Below are 25,358 nucleotides of genomic sequence, written 5' to 3' on the forward strand. Positions count from 1 at the left end.
CTACAGAGGATATATTCAGTGATACCAACACTCCCACTACAGAGGATATATTCAGTGATACCAACACTCCCACTACAGAGGAGCTGTTCAGTGATACCAACACTCCCACTACAGAGGATATATTCAGTGATACCAACACTCCCACTACAGAGGAGCTGTTCAGTGATACCAACACTCCCACTACAGAGGATATATTCAGTGATACCAACACTCCCACTACAGAGGAGCTGTTCAGTGATACCAACACTCCCACTACAGAGGAGCTGTTCAGTGATACCAACACTCCCACTACAGAGGAGCTGTTCAGTGATACCAACACTCCCACTACAGAGGATATATTCAGTGATACCAACACTCCCACTACAGAGGAGCTGTTCAGTGATACCAACACTCCCACTACAGAGGATATATTCAGTGATACCAACACTCCCACTACAGAGGAGCTGTTCAGTGATACCAACACTCCCACTACAGAGGATATATTCAGTGATACCAACACTCCCACTACAGAGGAGCTGTTCAGTGATACCAACACTCCCACTACAGAGGATATATTCAGTGATACCAACACTCCCACTACAGAGGATATATTCAGTGATACCAACACTCCCACTACAGAGGAGCTGTTCAGTGATACCAACACTCCCACTACAGAGGATATATTCAGTGATACCAACACTCCCACTACAGAGGATATATTCAGTGATACCAACACTCCCACTACAGAGGAGCTGTTCAGTGCGTTCAGTACCACCACACAGTGAGGTGTTCAGTGCGTTCAGTACCACCACACAGTGAGGTGCTGTTCAGTGCGTTCAGTACCACTACACAGTGAGGTGATTTGACACTGCCGTCAGCGACATCACGTGTGAGGTAGTGAAGAAGAGGGAGACATCTCTTCCTGTTGGTCTTCAAGTTTTCCTCTGGTTATCATTATAAAACGCTGACATGGACGGTTGATTATCTCTATGATGATGTAGTTGAGGATTTATGTATTTTATTTATTTATTTCACCTTTATTTAACCAGGTAGGCTAGTTGAGAACAAGTTCTCATTTTTCAACTGCGACCTGGCCAAGATAAAGCAAAGCAGTGCGACACAAACAACAACACAGAGTTACACATGGAATAAACAAACATACAGTCAATAATACAATAGAAAAGTCTATATACAGTGTGTACAAATGAGGTAGCATAAGGGAGGTAAAGGCAATAAATAGGCCATAGTGACTCTGTATACCACCAGAACCATCCACTCCATTTTCACCACAACGGCAGGTTAGAGTAAAACCGGAAGGAAGGGGGACAGATATACAATACTAACCTTGAAGCAAAACTGTAGAGAAGAGAGGAGAGGAGCGTTCCAGGGCAAATATGAAAGTGAAGGAGAGAACATGAGAGAGAAAGAAGGAGGGAGACAAGGAGAGAAAACACAGAACAGAGAGCTAGGTTAGTAAGCAGGAACAAACATTCTAGAAGAGGTTTTACTTGGAGTTCTACTGTGAAGTGCTACAGACAGACAGACAGACAGACAGAAAGAAAGATTCAGACAGACAGGAAGACAGACAGGACATCAGCATTCAGAGCAGAAAGACAGAGAGAGAAAGAGAGAAGAAGAGAGAGGAAGTGAAAAAGGATGAGACAGAAAGATTCAGACAGACAGACAGACAGACAGACAGACAGACAGACAGACAGACAGACAGACAGACAGACAGACAGACAGACAGATTCAGACAGACAGGAAGCCAGACAGAAAGACAGATAGACAGAAAGATTGAGACAGACAGGAAGACAGATTCAGCCAGACAGACAGACAGATTCAGACAGACAGGAAGCCAGACAGAAAGCCAGCCAGACAGACAGACAGATTCAGCCAGCCAGACAGACAGACAGATTCAGCCAGCCAGCCAGCCAGACAGGAAGACAGACAGAAAGACAGACAGCGTTGAACAGCAGACCGACACTTAGGTTCCCCTGACGGGGGCAGCAGTGAGGTTCCACAGGGTTGATTTCACCTGTCTGGTTAGAATCTATGTTCCCTCGGGGTTCTCCTCTGAGCCATGTGAGCCAGAGACAGATGTGAGCAGCTTTTTGAAAATAACCCACAATTCCTCCTGTTTCTGTGACAAACACGCAATGCTTCATACTCTAGCTTTGAATGGACGCCACGCATCGCATTTTGTCTCCTTCTCCATCTCTCTCTCTCTCTCGCTCTCTTTCATTCTCTTTTTCATTCTTTCTTTCTCTTTCTCTCTCTCCCTCGCTCTCTCTTTCTTTATCTCTCTTTCATTCTTTCATTCCTTCTCTCCATCCATTCTCAGAGCCAAATCTCTGCCTTTGGCCACCGCGCTGATGGCTGATTTTGGAGTTACTCAATCCACCCCAATTACCACCACATCATGAAATAAACAACGACACGCAGCCCCAAACAACCTTCCTGCCCTTAGAAATGAGGGGGGGAGAGAGGGACAGTTTGTCAGAACAGAACAGGTAAACACACACCATCGTTCCCCTCTATCCTTCTAATGATCCACTGATCTCCAGCCAGACAAGGCTTACATTTCCTGTCAGTAAGAAGTCTGATACTGATGTCTGATCAAGCATCAGAACATGATCACACACACACACACACACACACACACACACACACACACACACACACACACACACACACACACACACACACACACACACACACACACACACACACACACACACACACACACACACACACACACACAGCAAAACACAAAACCTTAACTCTTTCCATATGATGCCTCCCCTGCTGCTCCTCCTCAGATTACTCAGGGGGACAGATTCCTGTCTCTGTCTGTCAGATGTCCTACTGGACCTGATGTAGAGACAGCAATTCAGTGTGTCTCTGTCTCTGTCTGTCAGATGTCCTACTGGACCTGATGTAGAGACAGTGATTCAGTGTGTCCCTGTCTCTGTCTGTCAGATGTCCTACTGGACCTGATGTAGAGACAGCGATTCAGTGTGTCTCTGTCTCTGTCTGTCAGGTGTCCTACTGGACCTGATGTAGAGACAGTGATTCAGTGTGTCCCTGTCTCTGTCTGTCAGATGTCCTACTGGACCTGATGTAGAGACAGCGATTCAGTGTGTCTCTGTCTCTGTCTGTCTGATGTCCTACTGGACAGGAGGTAACAGACAGGTGAAGGAGGTAACAGACAGGTGAAGGAGGTAACAGACAGGTGAAGGAGGTAACAGACAGGTGAAGGAGGTAACAGACAGGTGAAGGAGGGAACAGCCAGGTGAAGGAGGTAACAGACAGGTGAAGGAGGGAACAGCCAGGTGGAGGAGGTAACAGACAGACAGGTGGAGGAGGTAACAGACAGGTGAAGGAGGTAACAGACAGGTGAAGGAGGTAACAGACAGGTGAAGGAGGTAACAGACAGGTGAAGGAGGTAACAGACAGGTGAAGGAGGTAACAGACAGGTGAAGGAGGTAACAGACAGGTGAAGGAGGTAACATACAGGTGAAGGAGGTAACAGACAGACAGGTGAAGGAGGTAACAGACAGACAGGTGAAGGAGGTAACAGACAGGTGAAGGAGGTAACAGACAGGTGAAGGAGGTAACAGACAGTTGGAGGAGGTAACAGACAGACGGGTGAAGGAGGTAACAGACAGACAGTTGGAGGAGGTAACAGACAGGTGAAGGAGGTAACAGACAGACAGGTGGAGGAGGTAACAGACAGGTGAAGGAGGTAACAGACAGGTGAAGGAGGTAACAGACAGACAGTTGGAGGAGGTAACAGACAGGTGAAGGAGGTAACAGACAGGTGAAGGAGGTAACAGACAGGTGAAGGAGGTAACAGACAGGTGAAGGAGGTAACAGACAGGTGAAGGAGGTTACAGACAGGTGAAGGAGGTAACAGACAGGTGAAGGAGGTAACAGACAGGTGAAGGAGGTAACAGACAGGTGAAGGAGGTAACAGACAGGTGAAGGAGGTAACATACAGGTGAAGGAGGTAACAGACAGACAGGTGAAGGAGGTAACAGACAGGTGAAGGAGGTAACAGACAGGTGAAGGAGGTAACAGACAGGTGAAGGAGGTAACAGACAGGTGAAGGAGGTAACAGACAGGTGAAGGAGGTAACAGACAGGTGAAGGAGGTAACAGACAGACAGGTGGAGGAGGTAACAGACAGGTGAAGGAGGTAACAGACAGACAGGTGAAGGAGGTAACAGACAGGTGAAGGAGGTAACAGACAGGTGAAGGAGGTAACAGACAGGTGAAGGAGGTAACAGACAGGTGAAGGAGGTAACAGACAGGTGAAGGAGGTAACAGACAGACAGGTGGAGGAGGTTACAGACAGGTGAAGGAGGTAACAGACAGGTGAAGGAGGTAACAGACAGGTGAAGGAGGTAACAGACAGGTGAAGGAGGTAACAGACAGACAGGTGAAGGAGGTAACAGACAGGTGAAGGAGGTAACAGACAGGTGGAGGAGGTTACAGACAGGTTAAGGAGGTAACAGACAGACAGGTGGAGGAGGTAACAGACATGTGAAGGAGGTAACAGACAGGTGAAGGAGGTAACAGACAGGTGAAGGAGGTAACAGACAGACAGGTGGAGGAGGTTACAGACAGGTGAAGGAGGTAACAGACAGGTGAAGGAGGTTACAGACAGGTGAAGGAGGTAACAGACAGGTGAAGGAGGTAACAGACAGGTGAAGGAGGTAACAGACAGGTGAAGGAGGGAACATCCAGGTGGAGGAGGTAACAGACAGACAGGTGGAGGAGGTTACAGACAGGTGAAGGAGGTAACAGACAGGTGAAGGAGGTAACAGACAGGTGAAGGAGGTAACAGACAGACAGGTGGAGGAGGTTACAGACAGGTGAAGGAGGTAACAGACAGGTGAAGGAGGTAACAGACAGGTGAAGGAGGTAACAGACAGGTGAAGGAGGTAACAGACAGGTGAAGGAGGGAACAGCCAGGTGGAGGAGGTAACAGACAGACAGGTGGAGGAGGTAACAGACAGGTGAAGGAGGTAACAAACAGACAGGTGAAGGAGGTAACAGACAGACAGTTGGAGGAGGTAACAGACAGACAGGTGAAGGAGGTAACAGACAGACAGTTGGAGGAGGTAACAGACAGGTGAAGGAGGTAACAGACAGGTGAAGGAGGTAACAGACAGGTGAAGGAGGTAACAGACAGGTGAAGGAGGTAACAGACAGGTGAAGGAGGTAACAGACAGTTGGAGGAGGTAACAGATTCCTTGTGTTTCCCTTTCTGTTTCCCTCCACCAAGACACTGCTCTTTCTCCTCTCCTGTTTCTCTCTCTAACTTCTCTCCTCCTCGACCAGTTCCCTCTCTTCTCTTAGTGTAGCGGTCACGTACCCGACCTCTGACCCTCTCTGTGCTCTCCTGCCCTGCTCTGGCCAGAAGCCACCGCTGTTGGTTGGCAGGAAGCAGAATGTGTGTGTGTGTGTGTGTGTGTGTGTGTGTGTGTGTGTGTGTGTGTGTGTGTGTGTGTGTGTGTGTGTGTGTGTGTGTGTGTGTGTGTGTGTGTGTGTGTGTGTGTGTGTGTGTGTGTGTGTGTGTGTGCTTGCGTGATGTGGTGATTGTGCCAAGCAGCCGTCAGTTGTGAGCATGGTTCTGACAGAGACATACTGCAGGGGGCCTGGCTGACGTGCCCACTGGTTTCTGTCCCGGGTCAAAGGGGTGAGAGAGCGCCCCCACCCCCCACTATCCTCTCCAGTGGAAGCTTCCGGAAAACATGCAGGCGCACACACAGCTGAGAGAGAGACAGAGAGAGAGAGAGAGAGAGAGAGAGAGAGAGAGAGAGAGAGAGAGAGAGAGAGAGAGAGAGAGAGAGAGAGAGAGAGAGAGAGAGAGAGAGAGAGAGAGAGAGAGAGAGAGAGAGAGAGAGAGAAAAGAGAGAGAAAGAGAGAGAGAAAAGAGAGGGAGAGAGAGAGAGAGAGAGAGAGAGAGAGAGAGAGAGAGAGAGAAGAGAGAGAGACAGAGAGAGAGAGGGAGAGAGAGAGAGAGAGAGAGAGAGAGAGAGAGAGAGAGAGAGAGAGAGAGAGAGAGAGAGAGAGAGAGAGAGAGAGAGAAGAGAGTGGATGCCTCCCAATGTTTTTAATGAGAGAGGGAGAGCAGCACAGCCAGAGACCAAGTCACGCTGTTCAATATCCCCTTACACCCCCCCTCCCCCCTAAACACACCTGGATCCTCATCCTAAATGTTCCACTGACTCTTGGCACAGAACAGAGCAGGTGCAGCTGAACACAACTTGTCATGTGATGTAGCTGTTCATTGTAGAGAGGGAGACAGGGTGTCTGGTGTGAAAGCAGGACCTATTAAGGCTACAGTGATCTGGGGTCAGGGGTCAGTCATGTAAGAACAGAGCATGCATCTCAAGTGACACCTTTGTCCCTATATAGTGCTATGGATTCTGGTTGAAAGTAGTGCACTACGTAGGGTTCTGGTTGAAAGTAGTGCACTATGTAGGGTTCTGGTTGAAAGTAGTGTACTATGTAGGGTTCTGGTTGAAAGTAGTGCACTATGTAGGGTTCTGGTTGAAAGTAGTGCACTATGTAGGGTTCTGGTTGAAAGTAGTGCACTTTGTAGGGTTCTGGTTGAAAGTAGTGTACTATGTAGGGTTCTGGTTGAAAGTAGTGCACTATGTAGGGTTCTGGTTGAAAGTAGTGCACTATGTAGGGAATAGGGTGCCATTTGGGAGGCAGTCAAAGTGTCTGTATTAATGGCCCAGAGGAAAAGCTCGGCTCGTTCAGATTTAGTTCCAGACGTCAGTTCACACCCCCTAATGACACACACACACACACACACACACACACACACACACACACACACACACACACACACACACACACACACACACACACACACACACACACACACACACACACACACACACACACACATAATCAAGGCTGTTTTGAAGTGCTGCATCATTCATTAGTGATGTATTTATTCAGAGACGGAGATGGAAGAAATCCTAAAGTAGCCTACAATTAATTATCACCAATTAGTCCACGTGGACTAAAACACACTCAGACAGCTGTATATACAGACACACACACACACTCACACAGTTGTATATAGAGACTGACACACACACACACAGAGACACACACAGAGACACACACAGACTCACAGACACACACACACTCAGACAGTTGTATATACAGACACACACTCAGACTAGGAAATGAAACAGACATGCAAACAGACAGACACAACATTGTGCCCTTGTCAGTCAGCCTCTCCTGCATGCTAAGTGGGGTGGAGGCTGTGTTGAATAGTCAGCCTCTCCTGCATGCTAAGTGGGGTGGAGGCTGTGGTGAATAGTCAGCCTCTCCTGCATGCTAAGTGGGGTGGAGGCTGTGTTGAATAGCCAGCCTCTCCTGCATCCTAAGTGGGGTGGACGCTGTGTGAGAGCTGTGTTGAATAGCTAATCTCTCCTGCATGCTAAGTGGGGTGGAGGCTGTGTGAGTGCTGTGTTGAATAGTCAGTCTCTCCTGCATGCTAAGTGGGGTGGAGGCTGTGTTTAATAGCTAGCCTCTCCTGCATGCTAAGTGGGGTGGAGGCTGTGTGAGAGCTGTGGTGAATAGCTAGTCTCTCCTACATGCTAAGTGGGGTGGAGGCTGTGTTTAATAGCTAGCCTCTCCTGCATGCTAAGTGGGGTGGAGGCTGTGTGAGAGCTGTGGTGAATAGCTAGTCTCTCCTACATGCTAAGTGGGGTGGAGGCTGTGTGAGAGCTGTGTTGAATAGCTAGTCTCTCCTGCATGCTAAGTGGGGTGGAGGCTGTGTGAGAGCTGTGTTGAATAGTCAGTCTCTCCTGCATGCTAAGTGGGGTGGAGGCTGTGTTTAATAGCTAGCCTCTCCTGCATGCTAAGTGGGGTGGAGGCTGTGTGAGAGCTGTGGTGAATAGCTAGTCTCTCCTACATGCTAAGTGGGGTGGAGGCTGTGTTTAATAGCTAGCCTCTCCTGCATGCTAAGTGGGGTGGAGGCTGTGTGAGAGCTGTGGTGAATAGCTAGTCTCTCCTACATGCTAAGTGGGGTGGAGGCTGTGTGAGAGCTGTGTTGAATAGCTAGTCTCTCCTGCATGCTAAGTGGGGTGGAGGCTGTGTGAGAGCTGTGTTGAATAGTCAGTCTCTCCTGCATGCTAAGTGGGGTGGAGGCTGTGTTTAATAGCTAGCCTCTCCTGCATGCTAAGTGGGGTGGAGGCTGTGTGAGAGCTGTGGTGAATAGCTAGTCTCTCCTACATGCTAAGTGGGGTGGAGGCTGTGTGAGAGCTGTGGTGAATAGCTAGTCTCTCCTACATGCTAAGTGGGGTGGAGGCTGTGTTTAATAGCTAGCCTCTCCTGCATGCCAAGTGGGGTGGAGGCTGTGTGAGAGCTGTGTTAAATAGCTAGTCTCTCCTACATGCTAAGTGGGGTGGAGGCTGTGTGAGAGCTGTGGTGAATAAAGAGGTGCTGATACACATTGATCAGAGTACCAGGGGTTCCACCCACATCTACACTCCACAGACAACATGATCCCTACAGGCCACCGTACACAACAGCCCCATTGCCATAAGCTGTAACTCACTTTACCACCAGGGGAAAAGCATCATCAAGGCACTAAAACAATGGAGCCGAGTAGGAGGTGTAGTGAACGTGTCAGGGGCCGGCTACTCTGGCTTCAGGGGTCAAGAGTAAACCCTCAGAGTAAACCCTTAGAGTAAACCCTTAGAGTAAACCCTCAGAGTAAACCCTCAGAGTAAACCCTCAGAGTAAACCCTTAGAGTAAACCCTTAGAGTAAACCCTTAGAGTAAACCCTTAGGTGAATTACTGTGCATGGTGCTAGAATTAAGCAATGAGGCACGAGGAGGTGTGCTATATGGCCAATATACCACGGCTAAGGACTGTTCTTAGTCACGACACAACGTGGAGTGCCTGGATACAGCCCTTAGCCGTGGTATATTGGCCATATACCACAAACCCCCGAGGTGCCTTATTGCTATTATAAACTGGTTACCAACGTAATTAGAGCAGTGAAAATAAAAGTGTTGTCATACCTGTGGTATACTGTCTGATATACCACGGCTGTCAGCCAATCGGCATTCAGGGCTCGAACCACCCAGTTTATAATGTAGTATAAGGGAGTGTTTAGGTGATTTATAATGGAGTATAAGGGAGTGTTTAGGTGATTTATAATGGAGTATAAGGGAGTGTTTAGGTGATTTATAATGGAGTTTAAGGGAGTGTTAGGGGATTTATAATGCTAGAGTGATTGAGACTATGACATCACCACTCACTTTCCCAGGTAGTCCCAAAATAGCCCTCCCATTGGCTGAGAGCCAGAGGTCACAGAGGTCGACACCTGCTGAGGCTCATGGGAACGCCACAGGTGGGAGCGGGAGGGGGCCGGCAGGGACGGCTGTCTGAGAGCCAGGCGGATACAGACATATTTGTACACAGACACGTACAAACATACACACACACACACACACACACACACACACACACACACACACACACACACACACACACACACACACACACACACACACACACACACACACACACACACACACACACACACACACACACACACACACACACACACAGTGCATTCACAAAGAGCACTGCAGCATGAGGACACACATCTACAGTACTGTCAGTAGTTAAAACAGACAGAAAGCAGGCAGGCAGACAGAAAGACAGACAGGGGTTATATATTATTGTAGAGAACAGACAGAGGACAGAGGTTATATATTATTGTAGAGAACACACACTCTTACTTCTCCAGTTCATTGATCTTCTTGTCCTTGTCGTTCTTCTCGTTCTCCATCTCTCTGAGGATCTCCAACAACCGGTCCACCTCCACCTGGGCCTTCCCAGAATCCTCTCTGTGCCGAGTCACTTCCTGTTCCAGAGTGACGATGCGTTCTGACAGCTCCGTGTTGGCCTGGGCTTCCAGCACAGCATTCTGGGCCTGGACAGAGGGCAGGGGTCAGAGGTCAGTGGTTAGAGGTCACGATAACATCGCATGGTCACTGGTAGTGCGACATCACGCGAGTTTGGATTTGGCCCTGATGCCTGAGCCCTATACAGCTGTTCTCAAGTCTGTCCTGCCTCCCTCTGGCCCTGAGGCCTGAGCCCTATACAGCTGTTCTCAAGTCTGTCCTGCCTCCCTCTGGCCCTGAGGCCTGAGCCCTATACAGCTGTTCTCAAGTCTGTCCTGCCTCCCTCTGGCCCTGAGGCCTGAGCCCTATACAGCTGTTCTCAAGTCTGTCCTGCCTCCCTCTGGCCCTGAGGCCTGAGCCCTATACAGCTGTTCTCAAGTCTGTCCTGCCTCCCTCTGACCCTGAAGCCTGAGCCCTATACAGCTGTTCTCAAGTCTGTCCTGCCTCCCTCTGGCCCTGAGGCCTGAGCCCTATACAGCTGTTCTCAAGTCTGTCCTGCCTCTCTCTGGCCCTGAAGCCTGAGCCCTATACAACTGTTCTCAAGTCTGTCCTGCCTCCCTCTGGCCCTGAAGCCTGAGCCCTATACAGCTGTTCTCAGACCTGTCCTACCTTCCTCATCTGTATTCTTTGGAAGCAGCTCTAAGGCCTCCAACACTGACCTGAGGACAGGGAGGGCCACGCATTCAACACTGACCTGAGGACAGGGAGGGCCACGCCTCCAACACTGACCTGAGGACAGGGAGGGCCACGCCCCCAACACTGACCTGAGGACAGGGAGGGCCACGCCCCCAACACTGACCTGAGGACAGGGAGGGCCACGCCCCCAACACTGACCTGAGGACAGGGAGGGCCACGCCCCCAACACTGACCTGAGGACAGGGAGGGCCACGCCTCAAACACTGACCTGAGGACAGGGAGGGCCACGCCTCCAACACTGACCTGAGGACAGGGAGGGCCACGCCCCCAACACTGACCTGAAGACAGGGAGGGCCACGCCCCCAACACTGACCTGAGGACAGGGAGGGCCACGCCTCAAACACTGACCTGAGGACAGGGAGGGCCACGCCCCCAACACTGACCTGAAGACAGGGAGGGCCACGCCCCCAACACTGACCTGAGGACAGGGAGGGCCACGCCTCAAACACTGACCTGAGGACAGGGAGGGCCACGCCCCCAACACTGACCTGAAGACAGGGAGGGCCACGCCCCCAACACTGACCTGAGGACAGGGAGGGCCACGCCTCAAACACTGACCTGAAGACAGGGAGGGCCACGCCCCCAACACTGACCTGAAGACAGGGAGGGCCACGCCCCCAACACTGACCTGAGGACAGGGAGGGCCACGCCTCAAACACTGACCTGAGGACAGGAAGGGCCACGCCCCCAACACTGACCTGAAGACAGGGAGGGCCACGCCCCCAACACTGACCTAAGGACAGGGAGGGCCACGCCCCCAACACTGACCTGAGGACAGGGAGGGCCACGCCCCCAACACTGACCTGAGGACAGGGAGGGCCACGCCCCCAACACTGACCTGAAGACAGGGAGGGCCACGCCCCCAACACTGACCTAAGGACAGGGAGGGCCACGCCCCCAACACTGACCTGAGGACAGGGAGGGCCACGCCCCCAACACTGACCTGAGGACAGGGAGGGCCACGCCCCCAACACAGACCTGAGGACAGGGAGGGCCACGCCTCCAACTTTATGTATGTTTCTCTTTCTTCTCCTCATTTCAGCTCTATTCAGGCCACGCCCAAACCAAACAGATAGAAACCGTGCTAGGGTGGGGGTGAACGGAGGGACACACACACAGCTCACGACAGCCAGGCACCTGCTCTAACCATGGGAGGGGTGATGAGGGAATAGAGGGGGAATAGAGGGGGGAAATAGGGCGTATAGAGGGGGTATAGAGGGATAATAGAGGGGGTATAGAGTGGGAAAATACGGCGTATAGAGGGGGTATAGAGGGGGAATAGAGGGGTATAGAGGGGGTATAGAGGGGGTATAGAGAGGGGAAAGAGGGGGAATAGAGGGGTAATAGAGGGGGGAAAGAGGGGGTATAGAGGGGGTATAGAGAGGGGGAATAGAGGGGGTATAGAGGGGTAATAGAGGGGGGAAAGATGGGGTATAGAGGGGGAAAATAGGGCGTATAGAGGGGGTATAGAGGGAGAATAGAGGGGGTATAGAGTGGGAAAAGAGGGGGAATAGAGGGGGTATAGAGGGGGAATAGAGGGGGTATAGAGGGGGGAAATAGGGTGTATAGAGGGGGAATAGAGGGGGGAAAGAGGGGGTATAGAGGGGGTATAGAGAGGGGGAATAGAGGGGGTATAGAGGGGTAATAGAGGGGGGAAAGATGGGGTATAGAGGGGGAAAATAGGGCGTATAGAGGGGGAAAAGAGGGGGAATAGAGGGGTATAGAGGGGGTATAGAGGGGGAAAATAGGGCGTATAGAGGGGAAATAGAGGGAGAATAGAGGGAGTATAGAGGGGGGAAATATATGGCATATAGAGGGGGTATAGAGGGGGTATAGAGGGGGTATATAGAGGGAAAAGAGGGGGAATAGAAATCAAATCAAATCTAATTGTATTTGTCACATACACATGGTTAGCAGATGTTAATGCGAGTGTAGTGAAATGCTTGTGCTTCTAGTTCCGACAATGCAGTAATAACCAACGAGTAATCTAACCTAACAATTCCACAACTACTACCTTATACACACAAGTGTAAAGGGATAAAGAATATGTACATAAAGATATATGAATGAGTGATGGTACAGAACGGCATAGGCAAGATGCAGTAGATGGTATAGAGTACGGTATATACATATGAGATGAGTAATGTAGGGTATGTAAACATAAAGTGGCATAGTTTAAAGTGGCTAGTGATACATGTATTACATAAAGGGGGCTGTCTAGGGGGCTGGTTAAGGGGCTGGTTAGGGGGCTGTCTAGGGGGCAGAGAAGAGGCTGGGTGTATGGGGCTGGTTAGGGGGCTGGTTAAGGGGCTGGTTAGGGGCTGTCTAGGGGGCAGGGAAGTGGCTGGCTAAGCTGACTTGGGCTGGGTAATGTCAACAAGGGATACACACGTAAGACCCAGCTGAGCTGGCTATCCTCCCCCTCCCATGCCTTCCCCAGAGGTTAGCTGTCTGTGACGTCAAGCCCCAGTAGGAGAGGAAGAGGCTGGGTGTATGGGGCTGTCTAGGGGGCTGTCTAGGGGGCTGGTTAGGGGGCTGGTTAGGGGGATGTCTAGGGGGCTAGTTAGGGGGATGTCTAGGGGGATGTCTAGGGGGCTGGTTAGGGGGCTGGTTAGGGGGCTGTCTAGGGGGCTGGTTGGGGGCTGGTTAGGGGGCTGGTTAGGGGGATGTCTAGGGGGCTGGTTAGGGGGCTGTCTAGGGGGCTGGTTGGGGGCTGGTTAGGGGGCTGGTTAGGGGGATGTCTAGGGGGCTAGTTAGGGGGATGTCTAGGGGGCTGGTTAGGGGGCTGGTTAGGGGGCTGGTTAGGGGGCTGGTTGGGGGCTGGTTAGGGGGCTGGTTAGGGGGCTGGTTAGGGGGATGTCTAGGGGGCTGGTTAGGGGGCTGTCAAGGGGGCTGGTTAGGGGGCTGTCTAGGGGGCTGTCTAGGGGGCTGGTTAGGGGGCTGTCTAGGGGGCTGGTTAGGGGGCTGTCTAGGGGGCTGGTTAGGGGGCTGTCTAGGGGGCTGTCTAGGGGGCTGGTTAGGGGGCTGTCTAGGGGGCTGGTTAGGGGGCTGTCTAGGGGGCTGGTTAGGGGGCTGGTTAGGGGGCTGTCTAGGGGGCTGTCTAGGGGGCTGGTTAGGGGGCTGTCTAGGGGGCTGGTTAGGGGGCTGTCTAGGGGGCTGGTTAGGGGGCTGGTTAGGGGGCTGTCTAGGGGGCTGGTTAGGGGGCTGTCTAGGGGGCTGGTTAGGGGGCTGTCTAGGGGGCTGTCTAGGGGGCTGGTTAGGGGGCTGTCTAGGGGGCTGGTTAGGGGGCTGGTTAGGGGGCTGTCTAGGGGGCTGGTTAGGGGGCTGTCTAGGGGGCTGGTTAGGGGGCTGTCTAGGGGGCTGGTTAGGGGGCTGTCTAGGGGGCTGGTTAGGGGGCTGTCTAGGGGGCTGGTTAGGGGGCTGGTTAGGGGGTTGTCTAGGGGGCTGGTTAGGGGGCTATCTAGGGGGCTGGTTAGGGGGCTGTCTAGGGGGCTGGTTAGGGGGCTGGTTAGGGGGCTGTCTAGGGGGCTGGTTAGGGGGCTGGTTAGGGGGCTGTCTAGGGGGCTGGTTAGGGGGCTGTCTAGGGGGCTGGTTAGGGGGCTGGTTAGGGGGCTGTCTAGGGGGCTGGTTAGGGGGCTGTCTAGGGGGCTGGTTAGGGGGCTGTCTAGGGGGCTGGTTAGGGGGCTGGTTAGGGGGCTGTCTAGGGGGCTGGTTAGGGGGCTGTCTAGGGGGCTGGTTAGGGGGCTGTCTAGGGGGCTGGTTAGGGGGCTGGTTAGGGGGCTGTCTAGGGGGCTGGTTAGGGGGCTGTCTAGGGGGCTGGTTAGGGGGCTGTCTAGGGGGCTGGTTAGGGGGCTGGTTAGGGGGCTGGTTAGGGGGCTGGTTAGGGGGCTGTCTAGGGGGCTGTCTAGGGGGCTGGTTAGGGGGCTGTCTAGGGGGCTGGTTAGGGGGCTGTCTAGGGGGCTGTCTAGGGGGCTGGTTAGGGGGCTGTCTAGGGGGCTGTCTAGGGGGCTGGTTAGGGGGCTGTCTAGGGGGCTGGTTAGGGGGCTGTCTAGGGGGCTGGTTAGGGGGCTGTCTAGGGGGCTGGTTAGGGGGCTGTCTAGGGGGCTGTCTAGGGGGCTGGTTAGGGTGCTGGTTAGGGGGCTGTCTAGGGGGCTGGTTAAGGGGCTGGCTAGGGGGCTGGTTAGGGGGCTGTCTAGGGGGCTGGTTAGGGGGCTGGTTAGGGGGCTGGTTAGGGGGCTGTCTAGGGGGCTGGTTAGGGGGCTGTCTAGGGGGCTGGTTAGGGGGCTGTCTAGGGGGCTGGTTAGGGGGCTGTCTAGGGGGCTGGTTAGGGGGCGGTCTAGGAGGCAGAGAAGAGGCTGGGTGTACGGGTCTGGTTAGGGGGCTGTCTAGGGGGCTGGTTAGGGGGCTGGTTAGGGGGCTGGTTAGGGGGCTGTCTAGGGGGCTGTCTAGGGGGCTGGTTAAGGGGCTGGTTAGGGGGCTGTCTAGGGGGCAGAGAAGAGGCTGGGTGTATGGGGCTGGTTAGGGGGCTGGTTAGGGGGCTGGTTAGGGGGCTGGTTAGGGGCTGTCTAGGGGGCAGGGAAGTGGCTGGCTAAGCTGACTTGGGCTGGGTAATGTCCCATGTCTTGGGCCCTCAGGGTTAGCTGTCTGTGGTGTCCAGTCCCAGACCAAGAGGCTGGCTAGGGGACAGGGACGTGACACGGAGGACGTAGTGACAGTTCCAGCACTGTTGAGTGTGTTCCACATGCTGCCACAACCTCAGCTAACCCTGTGACATCAGAGCAGGGCTGGGACACGCGCTGAAGAGGACTGGGGGAAATGACTAAGGTCTCTGTGTGTGTGTGTGTGTGTGTGTGTGTGTGTGTGTGTGTGTGTGTGTGTGTGTGTGTGTGTCTGTGTGTGTGTGTGTGTGTGTGTGTGTGTGTGTGTGTGTGTGTGTGTGTGTGTGTGTGTGTGTGTGTGTGTGTGTGTGTGTGTGTGTGTCTGTGTGTGTGTGTGTGTGTGTGTGTGTGTGTGTGTGTGTGTGTGTGTGTGTGTGTGTGTGTGTGTGTGTGTGTGTGTGTGTGTGTGTGTGTGTGTGTGTGTGTGTGTGTGTGTGTGTGTGTGTGTGTGTGTGTGTACTCCACATAAATATGCCTGTCTAAGCGTGTCTCCATATACTCCATCCCAATTATTCAAGTCCCATTCATGTCTTCTGGCCCTGAGCAGGGAACTAAGTTTAGACACTACAGGCTTTAGTTTAAACGTAACTGGTCAGTCTAATGTGAAATCATTAAGTCCATTTCCCCTCAGTGAATGGAGTCAGTCTGGAGGACAGGGTGAATCAGTCCACAGTAATGTCTAGAATAATAGAGGTAGTGTTGCTATGACTACTGTAGACAAGGGCATGGAGGGGTGAGAGAAGAGAGAGAGAGAGACAGCCTCTTAGATATGGAGGGGTGAGAGAAGAGAGAGAGAGTTAAACAGCCTCTTAGATATGGAGGGGTGAGAGAAGAGAGAGAGAGAGACAGCCTCTTAGATATGGAGGGGTGAGAGAAGAGAGAGAGAGAGACAGCCTCTTAGATATGGAGGGGTGAGAGAAGAGAGAGAGACAGCCTCTTAGATATGGAGGGGTGAGAGAAGAGAGAGAGAGACAGCCTCTTAGATATGGAGGGGTGAGAGAAGAGAGAGAGAGACAGCCTCTTAGATATGGAGGGGTGAGAGAAGAGAGAGAGACAGCCTCTTAGATATGGAGGGGTGAGAGAAGAGAGAGAGAGAGACACCCTCTTAGATATGGAGGGGTGAGAGAAGAGAGAGAGAGTTAAACACCCTCTTAGATATGGAGCTGGGTAAACAGCTACACCACAGATCAGTCAGGTCAGTCAGGTAGATCAGTCAGGTCAGTCAGGTGGATCAGTCAGGTCAGTCAAGTCAGTCAGGTCAGTCAGGTGGATCAGTCAGGTCAGTCAAGTCAGTCAGGTCAGTCAAGTCAGTCAGGTCAGTCAGGTGGATCAGTCAGGTCAGTCAAGTCAGTCAGATCAGTCAAGTCAGTCAGGTCAGTCTGGTAGATCAGACAGATCAGTCAGGTAGATCAGTCAGGTCAGTCAGGTCAGTCTGGTAGATCAGACAGATCAGTCAGGTAGGTCAGTCAGGTCAGTCAGGTCAGTCTGGTAGATCAGACAGATCAGTCAGGTAGGTCAGTCAGGTCAGGCAGGTCAGTCTGGTAGATCAGACAGATCAGTCAGGTAGGTCAGTCAGGTCAGTCAGGTCAGTCAGGTCAGTCTGGTAGATCAGACAGATCAGTCAGGTAGGTCAGTCAGGTCAGTCAGGTCAGTCAGGTCAGTCAGGTCAGTCAGACAGACTACAGCATGTTTCCACTATCTGGCCTCAACACAGTCAGGCCAAACTATCTTCCCCTTGGTCTCTAAAGTCTCTGGTCTGGCCTTTCTACTCAGACCAGTCTCTGAATGTTATCCATACAGCCATACCAGTCTCTGAATGTTATCCATACAGCCAGACCAGTCTCTGAATGTTATCCATACAGCCTGACCCGTCTCTGAATGTTATCCATACAGCCAGACCAGTCTCTGAATGTTATCCATACAGCCAGACCAGTCTCTGAATGTTATCCATACAGCCAGACCAGTCTCTGAATGTTATCCATACAGCCAGACCAGTCTCTGAATGTTATCCATACAGCCAGACCAGTCTCTGAATGCTATCCATACAGCCTGACCAGTCTCTGAATGTTATCCATACAGCCAGACCAGTCTCTGAATGTTATCCATACAGCCTGACCCGTCTCTGAATGTTATCCATACAGCCAGACCAGTCTCTGAATGTTATCCATACAGCCAGACCAGTCTCTGAATGTTATCCATACAGCCAGACCAGTCTCTGAATGTTATCCATACAGCCAGACCAGTCTCTGAATGTTATCCATACAGCCAGACCAGTCTCTGAATGCTATCCATACAGCCTGACCAGTCTCTGAATGTTATCCATACAGCCAGACCAGTCTCTGAATGTTATCCATACAGCCAGACCAGTCTCTGCATGTTATCCATACAGCCAGACCAGTCTCTGAATGTTATCCATACAGCCAGACCAGTCTCTGAATGTTATCCATACAGCCAGACCAGTCTCTGAATGTTATCCATACAGCCTGACCAGTCTCTGAATGTTATCCATACAGCCAGACCAGTCTCTGAATGTTATCCATACAGCTTGACCAGTCTCTGAATGTTATCCATACAGCCAGACCAGTCTCTGAATGTTATCCATACAGCCAGACCAGTCTCTGAATGTTATCCATACAGCCAGACCAGTCTCTGAATGTTATCCATACAGCCAGACCAGTCTCTGAATGTTATCCATACAGCCAGACCAGTCTCTGAATGCTATCCATACAGCCTGACCAGTCTCTGAATGTTATCCATACAGCCAGACCAGTCTCTGAATGTTATCCATACAGCCAGACCAGTCTCTGCATGTTATCCATACAGCCAGACCAGTCTCTGAATGTTATCCATACAGCCAGACCAGTCTCTGAATGTTATCCATACAGCCAGACCAGTCTCTGAATGTTATCCATACAGCCTGACCAGTCTCTGAATGTTATCCATACAGCCAGACCAGTCTCTGAATGTTATCCATACAGCTTGACCAGTCTCTGAATGTTATCCATACAGCCAGACCAGTCTCTGAATGTTATCCATACAGCCTGACCAGTCTCTGAATGTTATACATACAGCCAGACCAGTCTCTGAATGTTATCCATACAGCCTGACCAGTCTCTGAATGTTATCCATACAGCTTGACCAGTCTCTGAATGTTATCCATACAGCCTGACCAGTCTCTGAATGTTATCCATACAGCCAGACCAGTCTCTGAATGTTATCCATACAGCCTGACCAGTCTCTGAATGTTATACATACAGCCAGACCAGTCTCTGAATGTTATCCATACAGCCTGACCAGTCTCTGAATGTTATCCATACAGCTTGACCAGTCTCTGAATGTTATCCATACAGCCTGACCAGTCTCTGAATGTTATCCATACAGCCTGACCAGTCTCTGAATGTTATCCATACAGCCAGACCAGTTTCTGAATGTTATCCATACAGCCTGACCAGTCTCTGAATGTTATCCATACAGCCAGACCAGTCTCTGAATGTTATCCATACAGCCTGACCAGTCTCTTGGGATGTTATTAGATATAACATTTAAAACCTTCAATAAGATGTTTAGATGTCTAGGATTGGGGCTGGACCAATGACAGGGCTGGCCCAATGAAAGGGCTGGCCCAATGAAAGGGCTGGACAGGTTTCCATGGAAACCGCCAGCACCATGTTGCCCGCGGGGGAGAACTGAGAGACGAGCCAGTGTGTGTGTGTGTGTGTGTGTGTGTGTGTGTGTGTGTGTGTGTGTGTGTGTGTGTGTGTGTGTGTGTGTGTGTGTGTGTGTGTGTGTGTGTGTGTGTGTGTGTGTGTGTGTGTGTGTGTGTGTGTGTGTGTGTGTGTGTGTGTGTCAGCATGCGTGTCACCTAATGAGTAAACATAAACAAAGAGACAGCTGTGGTAAATTACATAAACATTAAAATAACAACCATTAACTAACACGACTATTAGTCGAGGACACTAGAAGCTAGTGGTATCTAGCAGGTCCATACAGACACTGGAGGGGATGAGGTGAGATGGATGACTGTAGTGGTATCTAGCAGGTCCATACAGACACTGGAGGGGATGAGGTGAGATGGATGACTGTAGTGGTATCTAGCAGGTCCATACAGACACTGGAGGGGATGAGGTGAGATGGATGACTGTAGTGGTATCTAGCAGGTCCATACAGACACTGGAGGGGATGAGGTGAGATGGATGACTGTAGTGGTATAGTAAACCAGGACGCCGTGTCAGGGAGGGACAGTCATAACTCAGACCCTCCCTGGGAGAGGAAACAGAGACAGTCATAACTCAGACCCTCCCTGGGAGAGGAAACAGACACAGTCATAACTCAGACCCTCCCTGGGAGAGGAAACAGACACAGTCATAACGCAGACCCTCCCTGGGAGAGGAAACAGAGACAGTCATAACTCAGACCCTCCATGGGAGAGGAAACAGAGACAGTCATAACTCAGACCCTCCATGGGAGAGGAAACAGAGACAGTCATAACTCAGACCCTCCCTGGGAGAGGAAACAGAGACAGTCATTACTCAGACCCTCCCTGGGAGAGGAAACAGAGACAGTCATAACTCAGACCCTCCCTGGGAGAGGAAACAGAGACAGTCATTACTCAGACCCTCCCTGGGAGAGGAAACAGAGACAGTCATAACTCAGACCCTCCCTGGGAGAGGAAACAGAGACAGTCATAACTCAGACCCTCCATGGGAGAGGAAACAGAGACAGTCATAACTCAGACCCTCCATGGGAGAGGAAAACAGAGACAGTCATAACTCAGACCCTCCCTGGGAGAGGAAACAGAGACAGTCATAACTCAGACCCTCCCTGGGAGAGGAAACAGAGACAGTCATAACTCAGACCCTCCATGGGAGAGGAAACAGAGACAGTCATAACTCAGACCCTCCATGGGAGAGGAAACAGAGACTGTCATAACTCAGACCCTCCCTGGGAGAGGAAACAGAGACAGTCATAACTCAGACCCTTCCTGGGAGAGGAAACAGAGACAGTCATAACTCAGACCCTCCATGGGAGAGGAAACAGAGACAGTCATAACTCAGACCCTCCATGGGAGAGGAAACAGAGACAGTCATAACTCAGACCCTCCATGGGAGAGGAAACAGAGACTGTCATAACTCAGACCCTCCCTGGGAGAGGAAACAGAGACAGTCATAACTCAGACCCTCCCTGGGAGAGGAAACAGAGACAGTCATAACTTAGACCCTCCATGGGAAAAGGAAATGGATCTCACAATGGTCTTTAATAGTGTGGAGGTCACCACAGCTGTGTGGACGCTTCTCAGCCCTGTAGTGGACCTGTTGCTCTTGGGCTCAAGTGTGTGTGTGTGTGTGTGTGTGTGTGTGTGTGTGTGTGTGTGTGTGTGTGTGTGTGTGTGTGTGTGTGTGTGTGTGTGTGTGTGTGTGTGTGTGTGTGTGTGTGTGTGTGTGTGTGTGTGTGTTGTTCTCAGCTGTAGGTGAATATTGCTTTGGGCCTGCTGGTCCATGTTAGTGTTGGAGGGCCAGAGAGGACCATGTACAGAATGTTTGGGTGTCAAACAATACTGATGATGGAAATCAATGCCTGAGTGTGTGTGTGTGTGTGTGTGTGTGTGTGTGTGTGTGTGTGTGTGTGTGTGTGTGTGTGTGTGTGTGTGTGTGTGTGTGTGTGTGTGTGTGTGTGTGTGTGTGTGTGTGTGTGTGTGTGTATGACAGACACAAAGTGTGTGTGTTTGATACCATGTAGATGTGTGTGAGAGCATCGATGTGCTGACATGAGTGTCTCATTGGCAACAGTGTGTCGCTGTCTGCTGCGGGGGCGAGGAGTGGAACGAGTGTGTGTGTGTGTGTGTGTGACCCTGTCTCCTCTCTCCCACAGGCCGTGCTCTGTGCTGTGCACACACACCCACCCACCCACCCACCCACCCACCCACCCACCCACCCACCCACCCACCCACACACCCACACACACACACACACACACACACACACACACACACACACACACACACACACACACACACACACACACACACACACACACACACACACACACACACACACACACACACACAAGCTAAAACAGAACAGGAATATAGAATAAACTTTGCTGACGTTCCCTTTCCCATCCAGAGAATTCCCAGAGTGCTTCCTGACACCTCCTCACACGCCTGTCCGGTCACACACACCAGACACACACACACCAGACACACACACACTGTCAGGTCGCGGCGGCAATGTCTCGTCCAATCTGAGAAAACGTCTGTAAGGCTGTCAGCAACCTGTCACAAACACCCTGGCTCTATACGCAGGCCTGTGTGAACATACACACACACACCCAGCCAGCCAGCGCTTTCATTGCTCTTGGCAGAGAGAGACGGAGAGAGAGACAGAGAGAGAGACAGAGAGACAGAGAGAGAGAGAGATGGAGAGAGAGAGAGACAGAGAGAGAGACAGAGAGAGAGACAGAGAGAGAGACAGAGAGAGAGACAGAGAGAGAGACAGAGAGAGAGACAGAGAGAGAGACAGAGAGAGAGACAGAGAGAGAGACAGAGAGAGAGAGAGAGAGAGAGAGAGAGAGAGAGAGAGAGAGAGAGAGAGAGAGAGAGAGAGAGAGAGAGAGAGAGAGAGAGAGAGAGAGAGATGGAGAGACAGAGAGAGAGACGGAGAGAGAGACGGAGAGACAGAGAGAGAGACAGAGAGAGAGACAAAGAGAGCGAGAGAGAGAGAGACATAGAGAGATGGAGAGAGAGAGACATAGAGAGATGGAGAGAGAGAGACAGAGAGAGAGAGACGGAGAGAGAGATGGAGAGACAGAGAGAGAGACAGAGAGACAGAGAGAGAGACAGAGAGACAGAGAGAGAGAGACAGAGAGAGACGGAAAGAGAGAGCCAGAGAGAGAGAGATAGAGGAGGATGACAAGACAGAGAGGTAAGAAGGCGTGAAGGAGAGATGTGTGAGTTGTGTTTCTAGAGACTTCTTGGTAAGTGATCAAACACTGGGGCAGCTGTAGTGCCCTCAGTGTCACCTGAAGTGAAGGGACACGGTACTGTACTGACCACTATAGAAGCCCTGGATACAGCTGACTCGTGTTGTTAAACACAGAACAACTCAGGTCCCACACACAAAGGCCTTCAGAACATTCCCACCGCGTTGTCAAGCCAGTGACCTACATCTCAACCAGCGAGGGAGAATCAGGAATACCCATCAGGCATTAGGATGACACTGCAGCTGGCGCACTGGGGATAGAAGCCAAGCTAGCTAAATCAATGGATATGATCGGGAACTTGTGCAAACAAACACATACACACACCCTCAATCAATCATTGACGAGTGTGCACAGAATGCATACGCACACACACACACACACACACACACACACACACACACACACACACACACACACACACACACACACACACACACACACACACACACACACACACACACACACACACACACACACACACACACACACACACACACACACAGACAGACAGTGAATGCTTTGCTGGTCACACACTGCTGCAGAGGCATTTCACACTACGGTGCACTTACAGGATTGGAGGGATGGTCTGACAAGAGATGAGACTGCTTTAGGGAGGAAAAGAGAGGGAAGGAGAGAGAGAGGGGGGAAGAGAGACAGAGAGAGCGAGTCAGAGAGAGAAACAGAGAGAGAGAGGAGGGGGAAAGAGGGAGAAAGTGAGAGAGAGTCAGACAAAGAGAGTCAGAGAGAGGAACAGAGGGAGAGAGAGAGTCAGAGAGATTAACAGAGAGAGAGAGTCAGAGAAGAACAGAGAGAAAGAGAGAGAGGAACAGAGGGAGGGATAGAGTCAGAGAGAGGAACAGAGAGAGTCAGAGAGATTAACAGAGGGAGGGAGAGAGTCAGAGAGAGTCAGAGAGATTAACAGAGGGAGGGATAGAGTCAGAGAGAGGAACAGAGAGAGTCAGAGAGATTAACAGAGGGAGGGAGAGAGTCAGAGAGAGTCAGAGAGATTAACAGAGGGAGGGATAGAGTCAGAGAGAGGAACAAAGAGAGTCAGAGAGATTAACAGAGAGAGAGAGAGACAAGCCAGAGAGAAAAAGATGACAAGAAGTAGAGAGAGTAAAAAATGATGGAGATACAGTAAGAAAGGAATTATTAAAGAAAGGAGAGGAGGAGAGGAAGAGAGGAGAAGAGGAGAAGAGGAGAGGAGAGGAGGAGAGGAGGAAAAGAGGAGAGAAGAAGAGGAGAAGAAGAGGGGAGGAGAAGAGGAGGAGGGAAGAGGAGAAGAGGAAAGGAGGAGGGAAGAGGAGAAGAGGAGAGGAGGAGGGAAGAGGAGGAGAGGAGAAGAGGAGAGGAGGAGGGAAGAGAAGAGGAGGGAAGAGGAGAAGAGGAGAGGAGGAGGGAAGAGGAGGAGAGGAGAAGAGGAGAGGAGGAGGGAAGAGGAGAAGAGGAGGAGGGAAGAGGAGGAGAGGAGAAGAGGAGAGGAGGGAGGAAATGGAAAGGAAGACACAATGAGATGAGAAGCAGGAGAAGATCAAAGTCAATCAACAGTGACACTTTAAGGACAGCAGGGAGAGTCAGGAGTCTGATCACACACATTACAGCATGATTGACAGACTAGTCCCAGAATTGAGTGTCATTCCACTGGCAGGATGAGTAGGGGATCTGTCAGTGGCTGTCTACTCCACTAGACATCACAACGCTGGCTCACACACTGGACAGGTCTGGTAAAGGACTGGGGCCAGAGCTAACAACTGGTCTGAGAGCAGTTTGAAGGCTGTGCAGTTGAATGGGGCAGGTTGGAGTGTTCATCTAAGATGTGACTGCTTGACTCGACATCACATAACAGGCAGGCTACCTGATTGGACAGGTCTACTGAGAGGCATTACACTGATCCTAATGCTGTGGGACGGCTATAGAGTTGAAGGCTAAGATCTGACCTGAAAACAGTCTGAGACCTGTGAGTGAAGTTGAATGGGGTAGAGTCATGGTGGAGGATTAATAACTGATCTCAGTGGAAGTTCATTGGAAGATTGACTGCAACAGGGCTGGGGAGTAAGGCTAGTAAGAACTGACCTCAGTTCAGTGGAAGGCCCATGTCATTGACTGCAACAAGGCTGGGGAGTAAGGCTAGTAAGAACTGACCTCAGTTCAGTGGAAGGCCCATGTCATTGACTGCAACAGGGCTGGGGAGTAAGGCTAGTAAGAACTGACCTCAGTTCAGTGGAAGGCCCATGTCATTGACTGCAACAGGGCTGGGGAGTAAGGCCAGTAAGAACTGACCTCAGTTCAGTGGAAGGCCCATGTCATTGACTGCAACAGGGCTGGGGAGTAAGGCTAGTAAGAACTGACCTCAGTTCAGTGGAAGGCCCATGTCATTGACTGCAACAGGGCTGGGGAGTAAGGCCAGTACGAACTGACCTCAGTTCAGTGGAAGGCCCATGTCATTGACTGCAACAGGGCTGGGGAGTAAGGCCAGTACGAACTGACCTCAGTTCAGTGGAAGGCCCATGTCATTGACTGCAACAGGGCTGGGGAGTAAGGCTAGTAAGATCAGAGTGCAGTGATACAGTAGGTGGTTTTATTAAAGGCTGAGATAAAAGATGACCTTCTTGAGCTGGTTCTCCATCTTGACGCACTCGTCTTTCCTCTGCTCCAGAGACATCTCCAGACTCTTCAGTTTAGAGTCCTTCTTCAGACCGGAGGACGCCAGGGACGACGCATGCTCCTTGAGGTCTAACAGGTTGGTCTGGGAGGGAGGGAGGGAGGGAGGGAGGGAGGGAGGGAGGGACAAAGACGGAGAGAAAAAAAAGTCAAAAGTAATTCAAAGGACAAAGTGTTATTCAAGCTTCCATTTACATTCTCTGAGGAGTGAGTGGAATACAAAGTTAATGTTCAATAAAGCACAAATCAATGCTAACTTGATGGGCTAGGAACCTGTCACACACACACACACACACACACACACACACACACACACACACACACACACACACACCTACCTCTCTTCTGTCCTATCGCTCACTGTCACAGACAATAAGCGCATCCTGTCAGGGTAACAGGAAGGCCCCAAATGTCTTTCCCATCGTTCCAT

At 51.3% G+C, this 25,358-nt stretch overlaps 1 protein-coding gene across 5 annotated transcripts in view; it reads right to left on the minus strand.

The window, feature by feature from the left end:
- The window catches only part of LOC139533638 (ELKS/Rab6-interacting/CAST family member 1-like), a 619,530-nt gene that overhangs the window by 413,001 nt on the left and 181,171 nt on the right, over positions 1 to 25,358 (minus strand). For all 5 annotated transcript variants that reach the window (XM_071331836.1, XM_071331835.1, XM_071331834.1 and 2 more), the window contains 2 exons: positions 24,873 to 25,013; positions 9,771 to 9,964 (listed from right to left, as the gene is read on the minus strand). In XM_071331836.1, coding sequence (XP_071187937.1) covers positions 9,771 to 9,964; positions 24,873 to 25,013 — 335 coding nt within the window. The remainder of the gene's footprint in view (positions 1 to 9,770; positions 9,965 to 24,872; positions 25,014 to 25,358) is intronic.

Source organism: Salvelinus alpinus, chromosome 11, assembly GCF_045679555.1.
Source record: "Salvelinus alpinus chromosome 11, SLU_Salpinus.1, whole genome shotgun sequence".
In the NCBI taxonomy this organism is placed as follows: domain Eukaryota; kingdom Metazoa; phylum Chordata; class Actinopteri; order Salmoniformes; family Salmonidae; genus Salvelinus; species Salvelinus alpinus.